The following is a 23617-nucleotide window of genomic DNA, read 5'->3' on the forward strand; positions in this document are numbered from 1 at the left end:
CACAAGCACACAGTCAGTCAGGAGAGAGTCTAACCCAACATGACATCAGCTAAAGTGTCTCTAAATCTGCTTCATCCACAGGGTGCAGTCCCTGTTTCTGCTAACAAGATTCCCCTCGTTAAGTCCATAAGGAGGTCATCTCGGGGGGGGGTAATGGTAAAGTGGGAGGGGTATAGAGGATGAGGGGGGGTTGAGTAGTAGATCCTCGGGGAGGAAAGCTGACATTTTCACCTGAGAGGGCAATAGAACACACAGCACAAAGAGTGGAGGAGAGCAGGAAAGGAGAGCAGGAAAGGAGAGCAGGAAAGGAGAGCAGGAAAGGAGAGCAGGAAAGGAGAGCAGGAAAGGAGAGCAGGAAAGGAGAGCAGGAAGAACTTTGTCTGTGGAGTTGCTCTTCTCATTGCCTTCAGTTGACCTCAAGGCTTTGTGGAACTGGACTATGGGACACGGTTAGCTGCAGTATATGGCCTCTGGCTGAAGCTCTATGGACTTTATGGGTGTTTGAGGCTCAGGCCTATTGTGAATGTCTGGGTAAGGAAGTACTGGACTGGGCTTGTTGTGTGTCTATCTGAAACGCTGCACATGCTGTCTGGGTGTAATCTCTAACTGCCTGTCTGTGTCCTTGTCCTTGCAGGTACTGAGCCCCTGAGTCATTGTCTATGAATACACTGGCTGTCTGTACTGTAGTGAGTGTCCCCAGGCCAGCTAACCTCAAGGAGGAAGATGTGGGAGATGCGCACAGACACAAACATATGTCCTACAGAACATGAATGAAAAAGGACGCTCTTTGATGCTTCTGAGTGTGAAGTAAGACACATAGGTTACACTACAGAGAGTTCTGGACTTACTCTCTCTTTCTCTCTCTCTCTCTCTCTCACACACACACACGCACACACACCCTAACACACACACCCTGAGACATGGATACTATGGTGAAGCAGTCTCTGGCGGTGCCCATGAAGATGCTGTCCAGCTGTGTGACAGGAGTGAAGGAGAGAGAGGTGTGGGCCAGGCGCAGGGCCAAGAGGGGGACAGGAGGAGTAAAGAGCAGCCCTCCACGGACAGGACAGACCTCCGTCATACGCTCCTACCAAACTGACCTGGAGAAGGAGAGGTGAGTGACTGCAACATAACTAGAACATGACCACTGTGGTCAATGTGGAGATTAGAAACAACACCATGAGGAGATTATGGATGAAAACCAGCTTCGTAACAGACAGGTTGGGGGTTGGCTGTGATGGGTTTTAGGGCAGGGATGTATTTATGTTTGTGTGTGTGTCTGTCTATGTGTTACATGTAATTGTTGTGTTGATTCCAGGAAGCTGAGGGAAGCCCTGAATGCTCAGAAGCACGCAGAGAGAGCCGCCATGAGGGATCACTTCAGGAAGAAGTACCAGCTCTCCAAGGTTAGTGTGTTGCATTAGCAGACCAAATTATACCCCTCTCGCCTAGCCTCTATCTCCTAGCCCCTATCTCCTAGCCCCTATCTCCTAGACCCTAGGCCCTATCTCCTAGCCACTATCTCCTAGCCCCTATCTCCTAGGCCCTATCTCCTAGCCCCTATCTCCTAGACCCTAGGCCCTATCTCCTAGCCCCTATCTCCTAGACCCTAGGCCCTATCTCCTAGCCACTATCTCCTAGCCCCTATCTCCTAGGCCCTATCTCCTAGCCCCTATCTCCTAGGCCCTATCTCCTAGACCCTAGCCCCTATCTCCTAGCCACTATCTCCTAGCCCCTATCTCCTAGACCCTAGCCCCAAGCCCCTGTCTCCTAGCCCCTGTCTCCTAGACCCTAGCCCCTGTCTCCTATCTCCTAGACCCTGTCTCCTAGCCCCTATCTCCTAGACCCTAGCCCCTAGCCCCTGTCTCCTATCTCCTAGCCCCTGTCTCCTAGCCCCTATCTCCTAGACCCTAGCCCCTATCCCCTAGCCCCTAGCCCCTGTCTCCTATCTCCTAGACCCTAGCCCCTATCTCCTAGACCCTAGGCCCTATCTCCTAGCCACTATCTCCTAGCCCCTATCTCCTAGGCCCTATCTCCTAGCCCCTATCTCCTAGGCCCTATCTCCTAGACCCTAGCCCCTATCTCCTAGCCACTATCTCCTAGCCCCTATCTCCTAGACCCTAGCCCCAAGCCCCTGTCTCCTAGCCCCTATCTCCTAGACCCTAGCCCCTGTCTCCTATCTCCTAGACCCTGTCTCCTAGCCCCTATCTCCTAGACCCTAGCCCCTAGCCCCTGTCTCCTATCTCCTAGCCCCTGTCTCCTAGCCCCTATCTCCTAGACCCTAGCCCCTATCCCCTAGCCCCTAGCCCCTGTCTCCTATCTCCTAGACCCTAGCCCCTATCTCCTAGACCCTAGCCCCTAGCCCCATACACATAACCCTTAAAGCAGTGCTGGGTCACCATTTATCTGTCTGGCATCGTCCCAGTTCTGATACTGACCATGTTTCTTACTTCGGGGATTTGAGACGGAAGTTAAAAATGGCAGGACTATATTTAAACTGTATTTTTTCTCGTCACCCTACCCCTCTCTTCCCAACTCTCTTCCCAACCCCCAGAGTTCCAAGGACACCAGCCACCTGAGTGCGGCGCAAGGGAAAGTGGCACTCCCCCGTCAACTGGCTAAACTGATTGGACCTGAGACCCCGGCCAAGGACGATGGCTGCAGCCTGCTGAGTGCCTTCCAAGGCCTCAACTTCAACATGGGGATGCTTGGAGGCAAGCAGACCAAGTCGTCCACTCCAATGTCAGTCAACGGAGAGGCCTGCAAAGTCATGTGATCAAAGAGAACATACTAGATACTACACATTTTTTACATTTTTACATTTTAGTCATTTAGCAGACGCTCTTATCCAGAGCGACTTACAAATTGGTGCATTCACCTATAATATCCAGTGGAACAACCACTTTACAATAGTGCATCTAAATCTTTTAAGGGGGGGGTTAGAAGGATTACTTTATCCTATCCCAGGTATTCCTTGAAGAGGTGGGGTTTCAGGTGTCTCCGGAAGGCGGTGATTGACTCCGCTGTCCTGGCGTCGTGAGGGAGCTTGTTCCACCATTGGGGTGCCAGAGCAGCGAACAGTTTTGACTGGGCTGAGCGGGAACTGTGCTTCCTCAGAGGTAGGGAGGCGAGCAGGCCAGAGGTGGATGAACGGAGTGCCCTTGTTTGGGTGTAGGGCCTGATCAGAGCCTGAAGGTACGGAGGTGCCGTTCCCATCACAGCTCCGTAGGCAAGCACCATGGTCTTGTAGCGGATGCGAGCTTCGACTGGAAGCCAGTGGAGAGAGCGGAGGAGCGGGGTGACGTGAGAGAACTTGGGAAGGTTGAACACCAGACGGGCTGCGGCGTTCTGGATGAGTTGTAGGGGTTTAATGGCACAGGCAGGGAGCCCAGCCAACAGCGAGTTGCAATAATCCAGACGGGAGATGACAAGTGCCTGGATTAGGACCTGCGCCGCTTCCTGTGTGAGGCAGGGTCGTATTCTGCGAATGTTGTAGAGCATGAACCTACAGGATCGGGTCACCGCCTTGATGTTGGTGGAGAACGACAGGGTGTTGTCCAGGGTCACGCCAAGGCTCTTAGCACTCTGGGAGGAGGACACAAGGGAGTTGTCAACCGTGATGGCGAGATCATGGAACGGGCAGTCCTTCCCCGGGAGGAAGAGCAGCTCCGTCTTGCCGAGGTTCAGCTTGAGGTGGTGATCCGTCATCCACACTGATATGTCTGCCAGACATGCAGAGATGCGATTCGCCACCTGGTTGTCAGAAGGGGGAAAGGAGAAGATTAATTGTGTGTCATCTGCATAGCAATGATATGAGAGACCATGTGAGGATATGACAGAGCCAAGTGACTTGGTGTATAGTGAGAATAGGAGTGGGCCAAGAACAGAGCCCTGGGGGACACCAGTGGTGAGAGCACGTGGTGCGGAGACAGATTCTCGCCACGCCACCTGGTAGGGAGCGACCTGTCAGGTAGGACGCAATCCAAGCGTGCGCGGTGCCGGAGATGCCCAGCTCGGAGAGGGTGGAGAGGAGGATCTGATGGTTCACGGTATCAAAGGCAGCAGATAGGTCTAGAAGGATGAGAGCAGAGGAGAGAGAGTTAGCTTTAGCAGTGCGGAGAGCCTCCGTGACACAGAGAAGAGCAGTTTCAGTTGAATGCCCAGTCTTGAAACCTGACTGATTAGGATCAAGAAGGTCATTCTGAGAGAGATAGCAAGAGAGCTGGCCAAGGACGGCGCGTTCAAGAGTTTTGGAGAGAAAGGAAAGAAGGGATACTGGTCTGTAGAATCAACCTGCAACATGCTAAAAACATGCATAATGCCTAAATGATGAAAAAGAACATTTTAACACAACGTAGCAGCAGATTGGAGGGAACACATTGGCAGACGACTTTGTCACAGTTGTTCCTCTATCCCTTTATCTCCTTATCTGTCTTTAACTCTCTTTCTCTCTCTCTCCACCCTTCTCTCTCTCTCTCTCTCTCTCTCTCTCTCGCTCTCTCTTCACCCCTTTTTCCCTCTCTCTCTCTTCTCCCCTCTCCCTCTCTCTCTCCCCACCCCTCTCTCTCTCCACCCCTCTCTCTCTCTCTCTCTCTCTCTCTCTCTCTCTCCTTCACCCCTTTCTCTCTCTCTCTCTTCACCCCCTCTCCCTCTCTCTCTTTCTCTCTCTCTCTTCACCCTTTCTCTCTCTCTCTTTTCACCCCTCTCTCCACCTCTCTCTCTCTTTTTCTCTTTCTTTACCCCCGCTCTCTCTCTCTTCACCCGCCTCTCTCTCTCCCTCTCCCTCACGCCAACCCCCCACCTCTCTCTCTCGCTCTCTTTCTCTCTTTCTTCACCCCCGCTCTCTCTCTCTTCACCCTTCTCTCTCTCTTCACCCGCCTCTCTCTATCCCTCTCTCTCACTCAAAACCCCCCTCTCTCTATCTCTTTCACTCTCTCTCACTGAGTTATCTGCTGATCAGACTGTTGACAATAGAGCCAGGCTGTGAGGATGACTCGTCAGGGGAAATGATGTCATGAATGACGTCATCCCTGTGTCACTGATAGTAGGACATGGCTGTCATTGTTACTATTTGCATAGAACTGGATTGGACCATACAGAAACTAACTGGATGAAACTGGATTGGACCCGTTACAGATCATTAGGCCCATTTGGGCCCACACACGGGGAAGGAATCCTAACAAGATAATAACCTTAAGCGTTGTTTTCACATTTACTTCATTTTTCAGTTCCTAGTTCCCAAATATTTGTCTTGTTAATCTTTGTTTTGTACAACCTTTGACTTTTGTGGTGTATTTTAGTCAAACGCTGTCCTTATTATGTTGTTACAAAGAAACTGTTAATAAAGACGAGTTTGGTACTGACGTACTACAGAGATGTGTGTGTGTGTGACTATGGGTGTGTGTGAGTGTGTGTGCATGTGTGTCTGTGTGTGACTATGAGTGTTTGTGACTGTGTGTGCGTGCGTTAATCCTACACCATTCTGACATTGTTGTTGTGCTATGTTTCTCTTGAACTTTGACCTTCTGAGACATAAATCATCACCTCTATCAGCTCTATTAGAGATGGAGGACAAACAGGCGAAGGAGGAGAGGAGGGAGGGATGGAGGACAAACAGGCGAAGGAGGAGAGGAGGGAGGGATGGAGGACAAACAGGCGAAGGAGGAGAGGAGGGAGGGATGGAGGACAAACAGGCGAAGGAGGAGAGGAGGGAGGGATGGAGGACAAACAGGCGAAGGAGGAGAGGAGGGAGGGATGGAGGACAAACAGGCGAAGGAGGAGAGGAGGGAGGGATGGAGGACAAACAGGCGAAGGAGGAGAGGAGGGAGGGATGGAGGACAAACAGGCGAAGGAGGAGAGGAGGGAGGGATGGAGGGATGGAGGACAAACAGGCAAAGGAGGAGAGGAGGGAGGGATGGAGGACAAACAGGCGAAGGAGGAGAGGAGGGAGGGATGGAGGACAAACAGGCGAAGGAGGAGAGGAGGGAGGGATGGAGGGATGGAGCAATAATTGAGAAGAAAAAAGCAAATTTGCGCTGTAGAGAGTGGAGAGTAGTGGTGAAGCTATGAGAGTCTGACGGGGTCATCCCTACCTCAGACCATGTGGAGTGTATCTGTGAGCCCGTCCGTGTTCCAGGGGATAGAGGGGATGTGTGTGTCCGTGCGTCCAGCAGCGTGTGTGAGGATACAGAGGGAGATGTGTGTGTGTCTGGCGGGGACAGTGGCAGGGCGCGGTGTGGAGGGGGTAACCCCTACCAGAGGGGGTCCTGCGGGGAGGGGTGGAGGTAGAGGGCTGAGGCGGTTTGAGGAGATCCCCCACACGGGTAGCAGTGGCTGGCTCAACCTGGTGAAGTTCTGGAGAGAAGACAGATTTAAACTATTACACAAACACATGGAGAGGACCTTCACCACCCTCGGCCCCATTTACAGGTACCTGTGTGTGTGTGCATGTGCGTGGTTGCGTGTGTGCGTGTGTGTTTGTATGAACGTGTGTGTGGCAGTGTGATGCTGTGGGCCCTACCAGCTCTCACAGTCAGACATCATGTTTCTCAAACGTACATTTTCAAAGTTGTTCCAAATGTCAAATATTAAAGTTTTGAAGGTTAAGTTGAGGCATTAACTCAGAGTTTTTAAGGTTAAGTTAAGTTCAGGTATTAACTCTGAATGGTTAAGGTATTAACTCTGAATGGTTAAGGTATTAACTCTGAATGGTTAAGGTATTAACTCTGAATGGTTAAGGTACTAACTCAGAATGGTTAAGGTATTAACTCTGAATGGTTAAGGTATTAACTCTGAATGGTTAAGGTATTAACTCTGAATGGTTAAGGTACTAACTCAGAATGGTTAAGGTATTAACTCTGAATGGTTAAGGTACTAACTCAGAATGGTTAAGGTATTAACTCTGAATGGTTAAGGTATTAACTCTGAACGGTTAAGGTATTAACTCTGAACGGTTAAGGTATTAACTCTGAACGGTTAAGGTATTAACTCTGAACGGTTAAGGTATTAACTCTGAACGGTTAAGGTATTAGGGGACCACCGGGGCAGAGTGTATGGAGGGTGGGAATATAGTCAGTAATTTGACGGTGGTCCTCTACCACCAGGAACGGGGCAGAGTGTATGGAGGGTGTGAATATAGTCAGTAATTTGACGGTGGTCCTCTACCACCAGGAACGGGGCAGAGTGTATGGAGGGTGGGAATATAGTCAGTAATTTGACGGTGGTCCTCTACCACCAGGAACGGGGCAGAGTGTATGGAGGGTGGGAATATAGTCAGTAATTTGACAGTGGTCCTCTACCACCAGGAACGGGGCAGAGTGTATGGAGGGTGTGAATATAGTCAGTAATTTGACGGTGGTCCTCTACCACCAGGAACGGGGCAGAGTGTATGGAGGGTGGGAATATAGTCAGTAATTTGACGGTGGTCCTCTACCACCAGGAACGGGGCAGAGTGTATGGAGGGTGGGAATATAGTCAGTAATTTGACGGTGGTCCTCTACCACCAGGAACGGGGCAGAGTGTATGGAGGGTGGGAATATAGTCAGTAATTTGACGGTGGTCCTCTCTACCACCAGGAACGGGGCAGAGTGTATGGAGGGTGGGAATATAGTCAGTAATTTGACGGTGGTCCTCTCTACCACCAGGAACGGGGCAGAGTGTATGGAGGGTGGGAATATAGTCAGTAATTTGACGGTGGTCCTCTACCACCAGGAACGGGGCAGAGTGTATGGAGGGTGGGAATATAGTCAGTAATTTGACGGTGGTCCTCTACCACCAGGAACGGGGCAGAGTGTATGGAGGGTGGGAATATAGTCAGTAATTTGACGGTGGTCCTCTACCACCAGGAACGGGGCAGAGTGTATGGAGGGTGGGAATATAGTCAGTAATTTGACGGTGGTCCTCTCTACCACCAGGAACGGGGCAGAGTGTATGGAGGGTGGGAATATAGTCAGTAATTTGACGGTGGTCCTCTACCACCAGGAACGGGGCAGAGTGTATGGAGGGTGGGAATATAGTCAGTAATTTGACGGTAGTCCTCTACCACCAGGAACGGGGCAGAGTGTATGGAGGGTGGGAATATAGTCAGTAATTTGACGGTGGTCCTCTACCACCAGGAACGGGGCAGAGTGTATGGAGGGTGGGAATATAGTCAGTAATTTGACGGTGGTCCTCTACCACCAGGAACGGGGCAGAGTGTATGGAGGGTGGGAATATAGTCAGTAATTTGACGGTGGTCCTCTCTACCACCAGGAACGGGGCAGAGTGTATGGAGGGTGGGAATATAGTCAGTAATTTGACGGTGGTCCTCTCTACCACCAGGAACGGGGCAGAGTGTATGGAGGGTGGGAATATAGTCAGTAATTTGACGGTGGTCCTCTCTACCACCAGGAACGGGGCAGAGTGTATGGAGGGTGGGAATATAGTCAGTAATTTGACGGTGGTCCTCTACCACCAGGAACGGGGCAGAGTGTATGGAGGGTGGGAATATAGTCAGTAATTTGACGGTGGTCCTCTACCACCAGGAACGGGGCAGAGTGTATGGAGGGTGGGAATATAGTCAGTAATTTGACGGTGGTCCTCTCTACCACCAGGAACGGGGCAGAGTGTATGGAGGGTGGGAATATAGTCAGTAATTTGACGGTGGTCCTCTCTACCACCAGGAACGGGGCAGAGTGTATGGAGGGTGGGAATATAGTCAGTAATTTGACGGTGGTCCTCTACCACCAGGAACGGGGCAGAGTGTGTGGAGGGTGGGAATATAGTCAGTCATTTGACGGTGGTCCTCTACCACCAGGAACGGGGCAGAGTGGCGTGCCGACCATCTCCTGCTCAACAGGGAGGTGATGATGGCTCCTGCCGTACGTCGCTTCCTGCCCCTCCTAGACGAAGTATCGAGGGACTTCTGTCGTCTGCTAGCGACACGGGTGGAGAAAGAGGGAGGAGAGGAGGAGAGGGGGCACAGTCTGACTTTTGACCCCAGCCCTGACCTCTTCCACTTCGCCCTGGAAGGTTGTTGTCTTCTTTCACATTTTCAGTTTTCATAAAATCCTAATATGATGTGTGTTGGTGTGGATGTGTTGGTGTGGATGTGTTGGTGTGGATGTGTTGGTGGGGATGTGTTGGTGGGGATGTGTATTGGTGTGGATGTGTTGGTGTGGATGTGTTGGTGAGGATGTGTTGATGTGGATGTGTTGGTGGGGATGTGTTGGTGTGGATGTGTTGGTGAGGATGTGTTGATGTGGATGTGTTGGTGAGGATGTGTTGATGTGGATGTGTTGGTGTGGATGTATTGGTGTGGATGTGTTGGTGTGGATGTATTGGTGTGGATGTGTTGGTGTGGATGTGTTGGTGTGGATGTGTTGGTGGGGATGTGTTGGTGGGGATGTGTATTGGTGTGGATGTGTTGGTGTGGATGTGTTGGTGAGGATGTGTTGATGTGGATGTGTTGGTGGGGATGTGTTGGTGTGGATGTGTTGGTGAGGATGTGTTGATGTGGATGTGTTGGTGAGGATGTGTTGATGTGGATGTGTTGGTGTGGATGTATTGGTGTGGATGTGTTGGTGTGGATGTATTGGTGTGGATGTGTTGGTGTGGATGTATTGGTGTGGATGTGTTGGTGTGGATGTGTTGGTGTGGATGTGTTGGTGTGGATGTATTGGTGTGGATGTGTTGGTGTGGATGTATTGGTGTGGATGTGTTGGTGGGGATGTGTTGGTGTGGATGTGTTGGTGTGGATGTGTTGGTGAGGATGTGTTGATGTGGATGTGTTGGTGTGGATGTGTTGGTGTGGATGTGTTGGTGTGTATGTGTTGGTGTTGGTGTGGATGTGTTGGTGTGGATGTGTTAGTGTGGATGTATTGGTGTGGACGTGTTGGTGTGGGTGTGGATGTGTATTGGTGTGGATGTATTGGTGTGGATGTGTATTGGTGTGGCTGTATTGGTGTGGATGTGTTGGTGTGGATGTGTGTTGGTGTGGATGTATTGGTGTGGATGTGTTGGTGTGGATGTGTATTGGTGTTGATGTGTATTGGTGTGGATGTATTGGTGTGGATGTGTTGGTGTGGATGTGTGTTGGTGTGGATGTATTGGTGTGGATGTATTGGTGTGGATGTGTGGATGTGTTGGTGTGGATGTGTGTTGGTGTGGATGTGTATTGGTGTGGATGTGTGTTGGTGTGGATGTGTTGGTGTGGATGTATTGGTGTGGATGTGTTGGTGTGGATGTGTGTTGGTGTGGATGTATTGGTGTGGATGTGTTGGTGTGGATGTGTGTTGGTGTGGATGTGTTGGTGTGGATGTGTTGGTGTGGAAGTGTTGGTGTGGATGTGTTGGTGTGGATGTGTTGGTGTGGATGTGTTGGTGTGGATGTGTTAGTGTGGATGTATTGGTGTGGATGTGTTGGTGTGGGTGTGGATGTGTATTGGTGTGGATGTATTGGTGTGGATGTGTATTGGTGTGGATGTGTTGGTGTGGATGTGTTGGTGTGGATGTGTGTTGGTGTGGATGTATTGGTGTGGATGTGTTGGTGTGGATGTGTATTTGTGTGGATGTGTATTGGTGTGGATGTATTGGTGTGGATGTGTTGGAGGGTGGGAATATAGTCAGTAATTTGACGGTGGTCCTCTACCACCAGGAACGGGGCAGAGTGTATGGAGGGTGGGAATATAGTCAGTAATTTGACGGTGGTCCTCTCTACCACCAGGAACGGGGCAGAGTGTATGGAGGGTGGGAATATAGTCAGTAATTTGACGGTGGTCCTCTCTACCACCAGGAACGGGGCAGAGTGTATGGAGGGTGGGAATATAGTCAGTAATTTGACGGTGGTCCTCTACCACCAGGAACGGGGCAGAGTGTGTGGAGGGTGGGAATATAGTCAGTAATTTGACGGTGGTCCTCTACCACCAGGAACGGGGCAGAGTGGCGTGCCGACCATCTCCTGCTCAACAGGGAGGTGATGATGGCTCCTGCCGTACGTCGCTTCCTGCCCCTCCTAGACGAAGTATCGAGGGACTTCTGTCGTCTGCTAGCGACACGGGTGGAGAAAGAGGGAGGAGAGGAGGAGAGGGGGCACAGTCTGACTTTTGACCCCAGCCCTGACCTCTTCCACTTCGCCCTGGAAGGTTGTTGTCTTCTTTCACATTTTCAGTTTTCATAAAATCCTAATATGATGTGTGTTGGTGTGGATGTGTTGGTGTGGATGTGTTGGTGTGGATGTGTTGGTGGGGATGTGTTGGTGGGGATGTGTATTGGTGTGGATGTGTTGGTGTGGATGTGTTGGTGAGGATGTGTTGATGTGGATGTGTTGGTGGGGATGTGTTGGTGTGGATGTGTTGGTGAGGATGTGTTGATGTGGATGTGTTGGTGAGGATGTGTTGATGTGGATGTGTTGGTGTGGATGTATTGGTGTGGATGTGTTGGTGTGGATGTATTGGTGTGGATGTGTTGGTGTGGATGTGTTGGTGTGGATGTGTTGGTGGGGATGTGTTGGTGGGGATGTGTATTGGTGTGGATGTGTTGGTGTGGATGTGTTGGTGAGGATGTGTTGATGTGGATGTGTTGGTGGGGATGTGTTGGTGTGGATGTGTTGGTGAGGATGTGTTGATGTGGATGTGTTGGTGAGGATGTGTTGATGTGGATGTGTTGGTGTGGATGTATTGGTGTGGATGTGTTGGTGTGGATGTATTGGTGTGGATGTGTTGGTGTGGATGTATTGGTGTGGATGTGTTGGTGTGGATGTGTTGGTGTGGATGTGTTGGTGTGGATGTATTGGTGTGGATGTGTTGGTGTGGATGTATTGGTGTGGATGTGTTGGTGGGGATGTGTTGGTGTGGATGTGTTGGTGTGGATGTGTTGGTGAGGATGTGTTGATGTGGATGTGTTGGTGTGGATGTGTTGGTGTGGATGTGTTGGTGTGTATGTGTTGGTGTTGGTGTGGATGTGTTGGTGTGGATGTGTTAGTGTGGATGTATTGGTGTGGACGTGTTGGTGTGGGTGTGGATGTGTATTGGTGTGGATGTATTGGTGTGGATGTGTATTGGTGTGGCTGTATTGGTGTGGATGTGTTGGTGTGGATGTGTGTTGGTGTGGATGTATTGGTGTGGATGTGTTGGTGTGGATGTGTATTGGTGTTGATGTGTATTGGTGTGGATGTATTGGTGTGGATGTGTTGGTGTGGATGTGTGTTGGTGTGGATGTATTGGTGTGGATGTATTGGTGTGGATGTGTGGATGTGTTGGTGTGGATGTGTGTTGGTGTGGATGTGTATTGGTGTGGATGTGTGTTGGTGTGGATGTGTTGGTGTGGATGTATTGGTGTGGATGTGTTGGTGTGGATGTGTGTTGGTGTGGATGTATTGGTGTGGATGTGTTGGTGTGGATGTGTGTTGGTGTGGATGTGTTGGTGTGGATGTGTTGGTGTGGAAGTGTTGGTGTGGATGTGTTGGTGTGGATGTGTTGGTGTGGATGTGTTGGTGTGGATGTGTTAGTGTGGATGTATTGGTGTGGATGTGTTGGTGTGGGTGTGGATGTGTATTGGTGTGGATGTATTGGTGTGGATGTGTATTGGTGTGGATGTGTTGGTGTGGATGTGTTGGTGTGGATGTGTGTTGGTGTGGATGTATTGGTGTGGATGTGTTGGTGTGGATGTGTATTTGTGTGGATGTGTATTGGTGTGGATGTATTGGTGTGGATGTGTTGGTGTGGATGTGTGGATGTGTTGGTGTGGATGTGTGTTGGTGTGGATGTGTATTGGTGTGGATGTGTTGGTGTGGATGTATTGGTGTGGATGTATTGGTGTGGATGTGTTGGTGTGTATGTGTATTGGTGTGGATGTTTGTTGGTTTGGATGTGTTGGTGTGGATGTGTTAGTGTGGATGTGTTGGTGAGGATGTGTTGATGTGGATGTGTTGGTAAGGATGTGTTGATGTGGATGTGTTGGTGTGGATGTATTGGTGTGGATGTGTTGGTGTGGATGTATTGGTGTGGATGTGTTGGTGTGGATGTATTGGTGTGGATGTGTTGGTGTGGATGTGTTGGTGTGGATGTGTTGGTGTGGATGTATTGGTGTGGATGTGTTGGTGTGGATGTATTGGTGTGGATGTGTTGGTGGGGATGTGTTGGTGTGGATGTGTTGGTGTGGATGTGTTGGTGAGGATGTGTTGATGTGGATGTGTTGGTGTGGATGTGTTGGTGTGGATGTGTTGGTGTGTATGTGTTGGTGTTGGTGTGGATGTGTTGGTGTGGATGTGTTAGTGTGGATGTATTGGTGTGGACGTGTTGGTGTGGGTGTGGATGTGTATTGGTGTGGATGTATTGGTGTGGATGTGTATTGGTGTGGCTGTATTGGTGTGGATGTGTTGGTGTGGATGTGTGTTGGTGTGGATGTATTGGTGTGGATGTGTTGGTGTGGATGTGTATTGGTGTTGATGTGTATTGGTGTGGATGTATTGGTGTGGATGTGTTGGTGTGGATGTGTGTTGGTGTGGATGTATTGGTGTGGATGTATTGGTGTGGATGTGTGGATGTGTTGGTGTGGATGTGTGTTGGTGTGGATGTGTATTGGTGTGGATGTGTGTTGGTGTGGATGTGTTGGTGTGGATGTATTGGTGTGGATGTGTTGGTGTGGATGTGTGTTGGTGTGGATGTATTGGTGTGGATGTGTTGGTGTGGATGTGTGTTGGTGTGGATGTGTTGGTGTGGATGTGTTGGTGTGGAAGTGTTGGTGTGGATGTGTTGGTGTGGATGTGTTGGTGTGGATGTGTTGGTGTGGATGTGTTAGTGTGGATGTATTGGTGTGGATGTGTTGGTGTGGGTGTGGATGTGTATTGGTGTGGATGTATTGGTGTGGATGTGTATTGGTGTGGATGTGTTGGTGTGGATGTGTTGGTGTGGATGTGTGTTGGTGTGGATGTATTGGTGTGGCTGTGTTGGTGTGGATGTGTATTTGTGTGGATGTGTATTGGTGTGGATGTATTGGTGTGGATGTGTTGGTGTGGATGTGTGGATGTGTTGGTGTGGATGTGTGTTGGTGTGGATGTGTATTGGTGTGGATGTGTTGGTGTGGATGTATTGGTGTGGATGTATTGGTGTGGATGTGTTGGTGTGTATGTGTATTGGTGTGGATGTTTGTTGGTTTGGATGTGTTGGTGTGGATGTGTTAGTGTGGATGTGTTGGTGAGGATGTGTTGATGTGGATGTGTTGGTGAGGATGTGTTGATGTGGATGTGTTGGTGTGGATGTATTGGTGTGGATGTGTTGGTGTGGATGTATTGGTGTGGATGTGTTGGTGTGGATGTATTGGTGTGGATGTGCTGGTGTGGATGTGTTGGTGTGGATGTGTTGGTGTGGATGTATTGGTGTGGATGTGTTGGTGTGGATGTATTGGTGTGGATGTGTTGGTGGGGATGTGTTGGTGTGGATGTGTTGGTGAGGATGTGTTGGTGTGGATGTGTGTTGGTGTGGATGTATTGGTGTGGATGTGTTGGTGTGGATGTGTATTGGTGTGGATGTATTGGTGTGGATGTGTTTTGGTGTGGATGTGTTGGTGTGGATGTGTATTGGTGTGGATGTGTTGGTGTGGATGTGTATTGGTGTGGATGTGTATTGGTGTGGATGTATTGGTGTGGATGTGTTGGTGTGGATGTGTTGGTGTGGATGTGTATTGGTGTGGATGTGTTGGTGTGGATGTGTATTGGTGTGGATGTGTTGGTGTGGATGTATTGGTGTGGATGTGTTGGTGTGGATGTGTGTTGGTGTGGATGTATTGGTGTGAATGTGTTTGTGTGCATGTGTATTGGTGTGGATGTGTTGGTGTGGATGTGTTGGTGTGGATGTGTTGGTGTGGATGTGTTGGTATGGATGTGTGTTGGTGTGGATGTGTGTTGGTGTGGATGTGTATTGGTGTGGATGTGTTGGTGTGGATGTGTATTGGTGTGGATGTGTTGGTGTGGATGTGTATTGATGTGGATGTATTGGTGTGGATGTATTGGTGTGGATGTGTTGGTGTGGATGTGGATGTGTATTGGTGTGGATGTGTTGGTGTGGATGTGTATTGGTGTGGATGTATTGGTGTGGATGTGTTGGTGAGGATGTGTTGATGTGGATGTGTTGGTGAGGATGTGTTGATGTGGATGTGTTGGTGTGGATGTATTGGTGTGGATGTGTTGGTGTGGATGTATTGGTGTGGATGTGTTGGTGTGGATGTATTGGTGTGGATGTGTTGGTGTGGATGTGTTGGTGTGGATGTGTTGGTGTGGATGTATTGGTGTGGATGTGTTGGTGTGGATGTATTGGTGTGGATGTGTTGGTGGGGATGTGTTGGTGTGGATGTGTTGGTGAGGATGTGTTGGTGTGGATGTGTGTTGGTGTGGATGTATTGGTGTGGATGTGTTGGTGTGGATGTGTATTGGTGTGGATGTATTGGTGTGGATGTGTTTTGGTGTGGATGTGTTGGTGTGGATGTGTATTGGTGTGGATGTGTTGGTGTGGATGTGTATTGGTGTGGATGTGTATTGGTGTGGATGTATTGGTGTGGATGTGTTGGTGTGGATGTGTTGGTGTGGATGTGTATTGGTGTGGATGTGTTGGTGTGGATGTGTATTGGTGTGGATGTGTTGGTGTGGATGTATTGGTGTGGATGTGTTGGTGTGGATGTGTGTTGGTGTGGATGTATTGGTGTGAATGTGTTTGTGTGCATGTGTATTGGTGTGGATGTGTTGGTGTGGATGTGTTGGTGTGGATGTGTTGGTGTGGATGTGTTGGTGTGGATGTGTGTTGGTGTGGATGTGTGTTGGTGTGGATGTATTGGTGTGGATGTATTGGTGTGGATGTGTTGGTGTGGATGTGTGTTGGTGTGGATGTATTGGTGTGGATGTATTGGTGTGGATGTGTTGGTGTGGATGTGTGTTGGTGTGGATGTGTTGGTGTGGATGTGTTGGTGTGGATGTGTTGGTGTGGATGTGTTGGTGTGGATGTGTTAGTGTGGATGTATTGGTGTGGATGTGTTGGTGTGGATGTGTATTGGTGTGGATGTATTGGTGTGGATGTGTATTGGTGTGGATGTGTTGGTGTGGATGTGTTGGTGTGGATGTGTGTTGGTGTGGATGTATTGGTGTGGATGTGTTGGTGTGGATGTGTATTTGTGTGGATGTGTATTGGTGTGGATGTATTGGTGTGGATGTGTTGGTGTGGATGTGTGGATGTGTTGGTGTGGATGTGTGTTGGTGTGGATGTGTATTGGTGTGGATGTGTTGGTGTGGATGTATTGGTGTGGATGTATTGGTGTGGATGTGTTGGTGTGTATGTGTATTGGTGTGGATGTTTGTTGGTTTGGATGTGTTGGTGTGGATGTATTGGTGTGGATGTGTTGGTGTGGATGTGTGTTGGTGTGGATGTATTGGTGTGGATGTGTATTGGTGTGGATGTATTGGTGTGGATGTGTGTTGGTGTGGATGTGTTGGTGTGGATGTGTATTGGTGTGGATGTGTTGGTGTGGATGTGTATTGGTGTGGATGTGTTGGTGTGGATGTGTATTGATGTGGATGTATTGGTGTGGATGTATTGGTGTGGATGTGTTGGTGTGGATGTGGATGTGTATTGGTGTGGATGTGTTGGTGTGGATGTGTATTGGTGTGGATGTATTGGTGTGGATGTATTGGAGTGGATGTGTTGGTGTGGATGTGTGTTGGTGTGGATGTATTGGTGTGAATGTGTTGGTGTGCATGTGTATTGGTGTGGATGTGTTGGTGTGGATGTGTGTTGGTGTGGATGTGTGTTGGTGTGGATGTATTGGTGTGGATGTATTGGTGTGGATGAATCTCTCTCTCTCTCTCTCTCTCTCTCTCTCAGTCTCTCTCTCAGTCTCTCTCTCAGTCTCTCTCTCAGTCTCTCTCAGTCTCTGTCTCACTCTGTCTTTCTCTCTCTCTCTCAGTCTCTCTCTCAGTCTCTCTCTCTCTCTCTCTGTCAATTCAGTACAATTCATTTCAAGGGGCTTTATTGGCATGGGAAACATATGTTTAAACATATTAAATAAACAAATGTGAAATAAACAATAAAAAAAATGTACAGTAAACATTACACTCACAAAAGTTCTAAAGGAATAAATGTCATATTATGTCTATATACAGTGTTGTAACGATTTGCAAATAGTTAAAGTACAAAAGGGAAAATAAATAAATAAAAATTGTATTTACAAGGGTGTTTGTTCTTCACTGGTTGCCCTTTTTTAACCTTTATTTAACGAGGCAAGTCAGTTAAGAACAATTTCTTATTTACAATGACGGCCTGCACCGGTCAAACCCAAACGACGCTGGGCCAATTGTGCGCCGCTCTATGGGACTCCCAATCACAGCCGGATGTGATCCAGCCTGGAATCTAACCAGGGTCTGTAGTGACGCCCCTAGCACGGAGATGCAGTGCCTTAGACCGCTGCACCACTCAGGAGAGCTCGGTCTCCCTTCAGCGTCCTTTCTCAATAGCAAGGCTATACTCACTGAGTCTGTACATAGTCAGTCACTGTGGTCAGGTATTCTGTCACTGTGTACTCTCTGTTTAGGACCAAATAGCATTCTAGTTTGCTCAGTTTTTTTGTTAATTCTTTCCAATGTGTCAAGTAATTATCTTTTTATTTTCTCATGATTTGGTTGGGTCTAATTGTGTTGCTGTCCTGGGTCTCTGTGGGGTCTTTATGTGTCTGTGAACAGAGCCCCAGGACCAGCTTGTTTAGGGGAATCTTCTCCAGGTTCATCTCTCTGTAGGTGATGGCTTTGTTATGGAAGGTTTGGGAATCGCTTCCTTTTAGGTGGTTGTAGAATTTAACAGCTCTTTTCTGGATTTTGATAATTAGCAGATATCGGCATAATTCTGCTCTATTTGGTGTTTTACGTTGTACACAGAGGATATTTTTGCCGACTTCTGCATGCAGAGTCTCAATTTGGTGTTTGTCCCATTTTGTGAATTCTTGGTTGGTGAGCGGACCCCAGACCTCACAACCATAAAGGGCAATGGGTTCAATAACTGATTTAAGTATTTTTTGCCAGATCCTAATTAGTATGTTACATTTTATGTTCCTTTTGATGACATAGAAGGCCCTTCTTGCCTTGTCTCTCAGATCGTTCACAGCTTTGTGGAAGTTACCTGTGGCGCTGATGTTTAGGCCAAGGTATGTATAGTTTTTTGTGTCCTCTAGGGCAACAGTGTCTAGATGGAATTTGCATTCGTGGTCCTGGCAACTGGTCCTTTTTTGGAACACCATCATTTTTGTCTTACTGAGATTTACCGTTAGGACCCAGGTCTGACAGGGCCCAGGTCTGACAGGGCCCAGGTCTGACAGGACCCAGGTCTGACGGGGCCCAGGTCTGACGGGACCCAGGTCTGACGGGGCCCAGGTCTGACGGGGCCCAGGTCTGACGGGGCCCAGGTCTGACGGGGCCCAGGTCTGACGGGACCCAGGTCTGACAGGACCCAGGTCTGACAGGGCCCAGGTCTGACAGGGCCCAGGTCTGACAGTGCCCAGGTCTGACGGGACCCAGGTCTGACAGTGCCCAGGTCTGACGGGACCCAGGTCTGACGGGGCCCAGGTCTGACAGGACCCAGGTCTGACAGGGCCCAGGTCTGACAGGACCCAGGTCTGACAGGGCCCAGGTCTGACAGGGCCCAGGTCTGACAGGACCCAGGTCTGACAGGGCCCAGGTCTGACAGGACCCAGGTCTGACAGGGCCCAGGTCTGACAGGACCCAGGTCTGACAGGGCCCAGGTCTGACAGGACCCAGGTCTGACAGGATCTGTGCAGAAGTTCTAGGTGTTGCTGTAGGCCCTCCTTGGTTTTTTAAAATGTATTTTTAATTTATTTTATTTATTTCACCTTTATTTAACCAGGTAGGCCAGTTGTGAACAAGTTCTTGTTTACAACTGCGACCTGGCCAAGATAAAGCAAAGCAGTTCGACAAAAACAACACAAACGTACAGTCAACAACACAAAAGAAAAGAAAAATAGAAACATCTATGTACAGTGTGTGCAAATGTAGAAGAGTAGGGAGGTAGGCAATAAATAGGCCCTAGAGGTGAAAATAATGTCAATTTAGCATTAATACTGGAGTGATAGATGTACAGATGATGATGTGATCATTCTGGTTGGGGACAGAAGCACCAGATCATCAGCAAACAGTAGACATTTCACTTCAGATTCTAGTAGGGTGAGGCTGGGTGCTGTAGACTGTTCTAGTGCCCTCGCTAATTCATTTATATATGATTAAGAGGGTGGGGCTTAAGCTGCATCGCTGTCTCACCCTACAGCCCTGTGGAAAGAAATGGATGTGTTTTTGCCTATTTTAACTGCACCCTTGTTGTTTGTGTACATGGATTTTATAATGTCGCATGTTTTTCCCCCAACACTACTTTCCATCAATTTGTACAGCAGACCCTTGTGCCAAATTGAGTCAAAAGCTTTTTTGAAATCAACAAAGCATGAGAAGACTTTGTCTTTGTTTTGGTTTGTTTGTCAATTAGGGTGTACAGGGTGAATATGTGGTCTGTCGTACAGTAATTTGGTAAAAAGCCAATTTGACATTTGCTCAGTACATTGTTTTCACTGAGGAAATGTACGAGTCTGCTGTTAATGATGATGCAGAGGATTTACCCACTACTGGGACACATATCCCCCAGTAGTTATTGGGGTCAAATTTGTCTCTCTGTCTCTCTCTCTCGCTCTCTCTCTCTCTCGCTCTCTCGCTCTCTCGCTCTCTCTCTTCTCCCTCTGTCTCAGTCTTTCTCTCTCTCTCACACTCACTTCAAAATATACTTTACTTCAAAATACTTAAGACATCAATGCTCTCTCATCAACATTCTCTTACCCGCATTCCGTTAGGGCACATCCTATGAAATGAGAGAATAGTAGAAGTAAATGTTTAAATATAGACTGTTAGAGATTATCTGGAGGGTCTCTGAATTTTCTCACCAGGCTCTTTGAGAGCAGCTTTGATGTGCCTGTTTGGAATGTGACACATTAGTGTGTGTGTGTGTGTGTGTGTGTGTGTGTGTGTGTGTGTGTGTGTGTGTGTGTGTGTGTGTGTGTGTGTGTGTGTGCATGTATTTGTTGGGGGATAGTTATTTTAGATTGGCTCACTCCACATACAGCCTTAGGGAGAGTTTACGGCGCTATTGCGGTTTGACCCAAAAAAACATTATGATGCTCTTAGACAGCATCCCATAATTCCATGACAGTCAGACAGGGCCAGCTGCTTAGCTACATCAGAGAGGGAATAGATAGACGCAAACTCTATCCCTGTGACTGACGTGGCTCTAATGTAGAACTAACATGTCTGGTGGATGGATGTCACATGATGGATGTTCTGTCTGTCTGTCTGTCTGTCTGTCTGTCTGTCTGTCTGTCTGTCTGTCTGTCTGTCTGTCTGTCTGTCTGTCTGTCTGTCTGTCTGTCTGTCTGTCTGTCTGTCTGTCTGTCTGTCTGTCTGTCTGTCTGTCTGTCTGTCTGTCTGTCTGTCTGCCTGTACTTAATATCTATCTTCACTTTCTTTCTTCTCTACCTTTCTCCATTCTACTTCATCTCAAAATCCTCTGTTTCTCAATTTTTCTCTCGCTCTCTTTCTCCAGCCAGTTGTCATGTCCTGTATGGAGAGCGTATCTGTCTCTTCTCCACCTCTCCCTCCCAGGAGTCTCAGAAGTTTATTTTTGCAGTTGAGAGAATGTTGGCCACCACCCTCCTCTACCTGCCCCCCCCCCCGTCTGCTGTGGCGCCTGGGCGCCCCCCTCTGGACACAACACACCACTGCATGGGACCACATCTTCAGCCACGGTGAGACAGACACATAGAAGACAATCATCCCCAAAAGGAATAAAACAATGATAAACTAATGATAGTAATGACAACACTTCTCCCCTCATTCACTACCATTCATTTTCCTCCTGCGCTCTCCTTCTCTTCTCTCAACCCCTCTCCTTTTCTGCTCTCAACCCTTCTCCTTCTCTTCTCTCAACCCTTCTCCTTCTCTGCTCTCAACTCTTCTCCTTCTCTGCTCTCAACCCCTCTCCTTCTCTTCTCTCAACCGCTCTCCTTGTCTTCTCTCAACCCCTCTCCTTCTCTGCTCTCAACTCTTCTCCTTTTCTGCTCTCAACCCTTCTCCTTCTCTTCTCTCAACCCCTGTCCTTGTCTTCTCTCAACCCCTCTCCTTCTCTTCTCTCAACCCTTCTCCTTCTCTTCTCTCAATCCCTCTCTTTCTCTGCTCTCAACCCCTCTCCTTCTCTTCGTTCAACCCCTCTCCTTCTCTCCTCCCCTCTCCTTCTCTTCTCTCAACCCCTCTCCTTCTGTTCTCTCAACCCCTCTTCTTCTCTCCTCCCCTCTCCTTCTCTCCTCTCAACCCCTCTCCTTCTGTTCTCTCAACCCCTCTCCTTCTGTTGTCTCAACCCCTCTCCTTCTCTTCTCTCAACCCCTCTCCTTCTCTTCTCTCAACCCCTCTTCTTCTCTCCTCCCCTCTCCTTCTCTTCTCTCAACCCCTCTCCTTCTGTTCTCTCAACCCCTCTCCTTCTCTTCGTTCAACCCCTCTCCTTCTCTTCTCTCAACCCCTCTCCTTCTCTTCTCTCAACCCCTCTCCTTCTTTTCTCTCAACCCCTCTCCTTCTCTTCGTTCAACCCCTCTCCTTCTCTTCTCTCAACCCCTCTCCTTCTCTTCTCTCAACCCCTCTCCTTCTCTTCTCTCAACCCCTCTCCCACCTTGAGCTGACTCATCTCCCTCATTCTCTCTCCTCACTGCTGTCCCCCCTCACCTTCCCCGTTTCACTGTCCTGTTCCCCTTTCCTACCCCCAGCTGAGAAAAGGATCCAGAGAGGAGTCCAGCGTCTGCGCTCCACCCAGGCTGCAGGAGGTGGTAGTGGGGGTACAGAGGGAGAGTTCACAGGGATCCTGGGTCAGCTGCTGGATAAAGGACAGTTGTCTCTGGAGCTCATTAGAGCCAACATCCCTGAACTCATGGCTGGGGGAGTGGACACGGTGAGTGCATGTGTGGTATGTGTGTGCGTCTAAAGCTCAGAGTCTGCACAGTGTGTGTGTTCGATGTGTGTACAGAATGTGTCTTACCCCACTTATATCTTGGAATGTGAAATGAGTATGTGTGAATCCTCAGACGGCGGTGCCCCTGCAGTTTGCCCTGTATGAGTTGGGTCGTAACCCAGCAGTGCAGGAACAGGTCAGAGGTCAGGTGCGGGCAGCGTGGGCAAGAGCCGGCGGTGACGCCCACAAGGCCCTGCAGGGGGCGCCACTACTGAAGGGACTCGTCAAGACCCTCAGGTACAGAGAACGTCTGCATTCATTTTAGAGATCAATATCTTTCAGTTTGATAGTTATTTGTAATCTGTACCTGTCTGTGTGTGCTGTGTGGTAAAGGTTATATCCAGTGCGAATCACTGTCCAGAGATATCCAGTCAGAGACATCATCATCCAGAACTACCACATACCTGCTGGGGTGAGATCAGTCTCTGACACACACACACACACACACACACACACACACACACACACACACACACACACACACACACACACACACACACACACACACACACACACACACACACACACACACACACACACACACACACACACACACACACTAACTCACTAATCCTCACTTGAACATGATGCATATATCAGTGAAATGAATCCTCTCTCATTTCTCCTCCATCTCTCTCTCTTTCTCCCCTCTCTCATTCTTACCTCTCCCTCTCTCACTCTCACGCTCTTTCCACCTGCCTTCTTTCTCTTTTCTCTTTATCTCCCTCTCTCTCTTCCTCTCTCTCGTTCTCTCGCTCTCTCTCTCCCTCCCCCTGTCTTTCTCTTCCTCTCATTCCCCTTTCTCTCTCCCCCTGTCTTTCTCTTCCTCTCATTCCCCTTTCTCCCTCCCCCTCTCTCTCTCAGACATGTGTCCAGGCGTGTCTGTATCCTCTGGGGAGAAGTGTTTTAGGATCCGGAACGTTTTGACCCTGGTCACTGGGGGGCTCAGGAGTCTGGAGAGGGGCCTGGAGAGGGGCCTGGGGAGGGGCCTGGAGAGGTGCCTGGAGAGGGGCCTGGAGAGGTGGAGGGTTCCGCTCCCTGGTGTTTGGATTCGGGGCCAGGCAGTGTGTTGGCAGGAGGATCGCTGAGAACGAAATGCAGCTGCTACTGATGCAGGTGAGTGAAGAAGGGATGGAGGTTTGACAGAGAGGGAGATGGGAAAGCAAAGGGAATGGGGAAAAGGAAGAGAGGGATGTTTAAAAGGAGAGATTGGTGTGAGAAGGAAAGACATGATGAGAGTGAAGAAGTGAAGTCTGGAGAAGATTAGTTGAACCTATGCTAATGAGCCCCCCTTTCTACCCCTCATTTTCTATCCCTCTCACACACACAAACTCACCAACACCTTTACCATATGGTCCACATGACAACATCAAATAATAATAAACTCCTATTTTTGGTCAATGAAAAGGCCAGTGTTTTCTTGTTCATTTCTTTTTCAGATAATGATTAAGGTTTGTTACAGCGGGATAGATATACTTAGACATGAGGAAGATTAACTAATTTCACTCTCCCGAATCCAAATGGATTTCTCCCATCAAAAGCCGCCAACAATTATCAGAG

The 23617-nt window shown here is 49.0% G+C and overlaps 1 protein-coding gene and 1 pseudogene across 1 annotated transcript; both read left to right on the plus strand.

The window, feature by feature from the left end:
• The first annotated feature begins 222 nt into the window (after positions 1-222).
• LOC106605739 (uncharacterized) lies at positions 223-23168 on the plus strand (annotated as a pseudogene).
• On the plus strand, positions 6010-9159 carry LOC123743164 (cholesterol side-chain cleavage enzyme, mitochondrial-like). The gene is made up of 2 exons (XM_045718853.1): positions 6010-6429; positions 8795-9159. The coding sequence occupies exons 1-2, from the start codon at positions 6101-6103 to the stop codon at positions 9042-9044; spliced, it is 579 nt and encodes a 192-aa protein (XP_045574809.1). The 5' UTR covers positions 6010-6100; the 3' UTR covers positions 9045-9159.
• Positions 23169-23617: the final 449 nt, after the last annotated feature.

This window comes from Salmo salar, chromosome ssa05 (assembly GCF_905237065.1).
Source record: "Salmo salar chromosome ssa05, Ssal_v3.1, whole genome shotgun sequence".
NCBI classification, from domain to species: domain Eukaryota; kingdom Metazoa; phylum Chordata; class Actinopteri; order Salmoniformes; family Salmonidae; genus Salmo; species Salmo salar.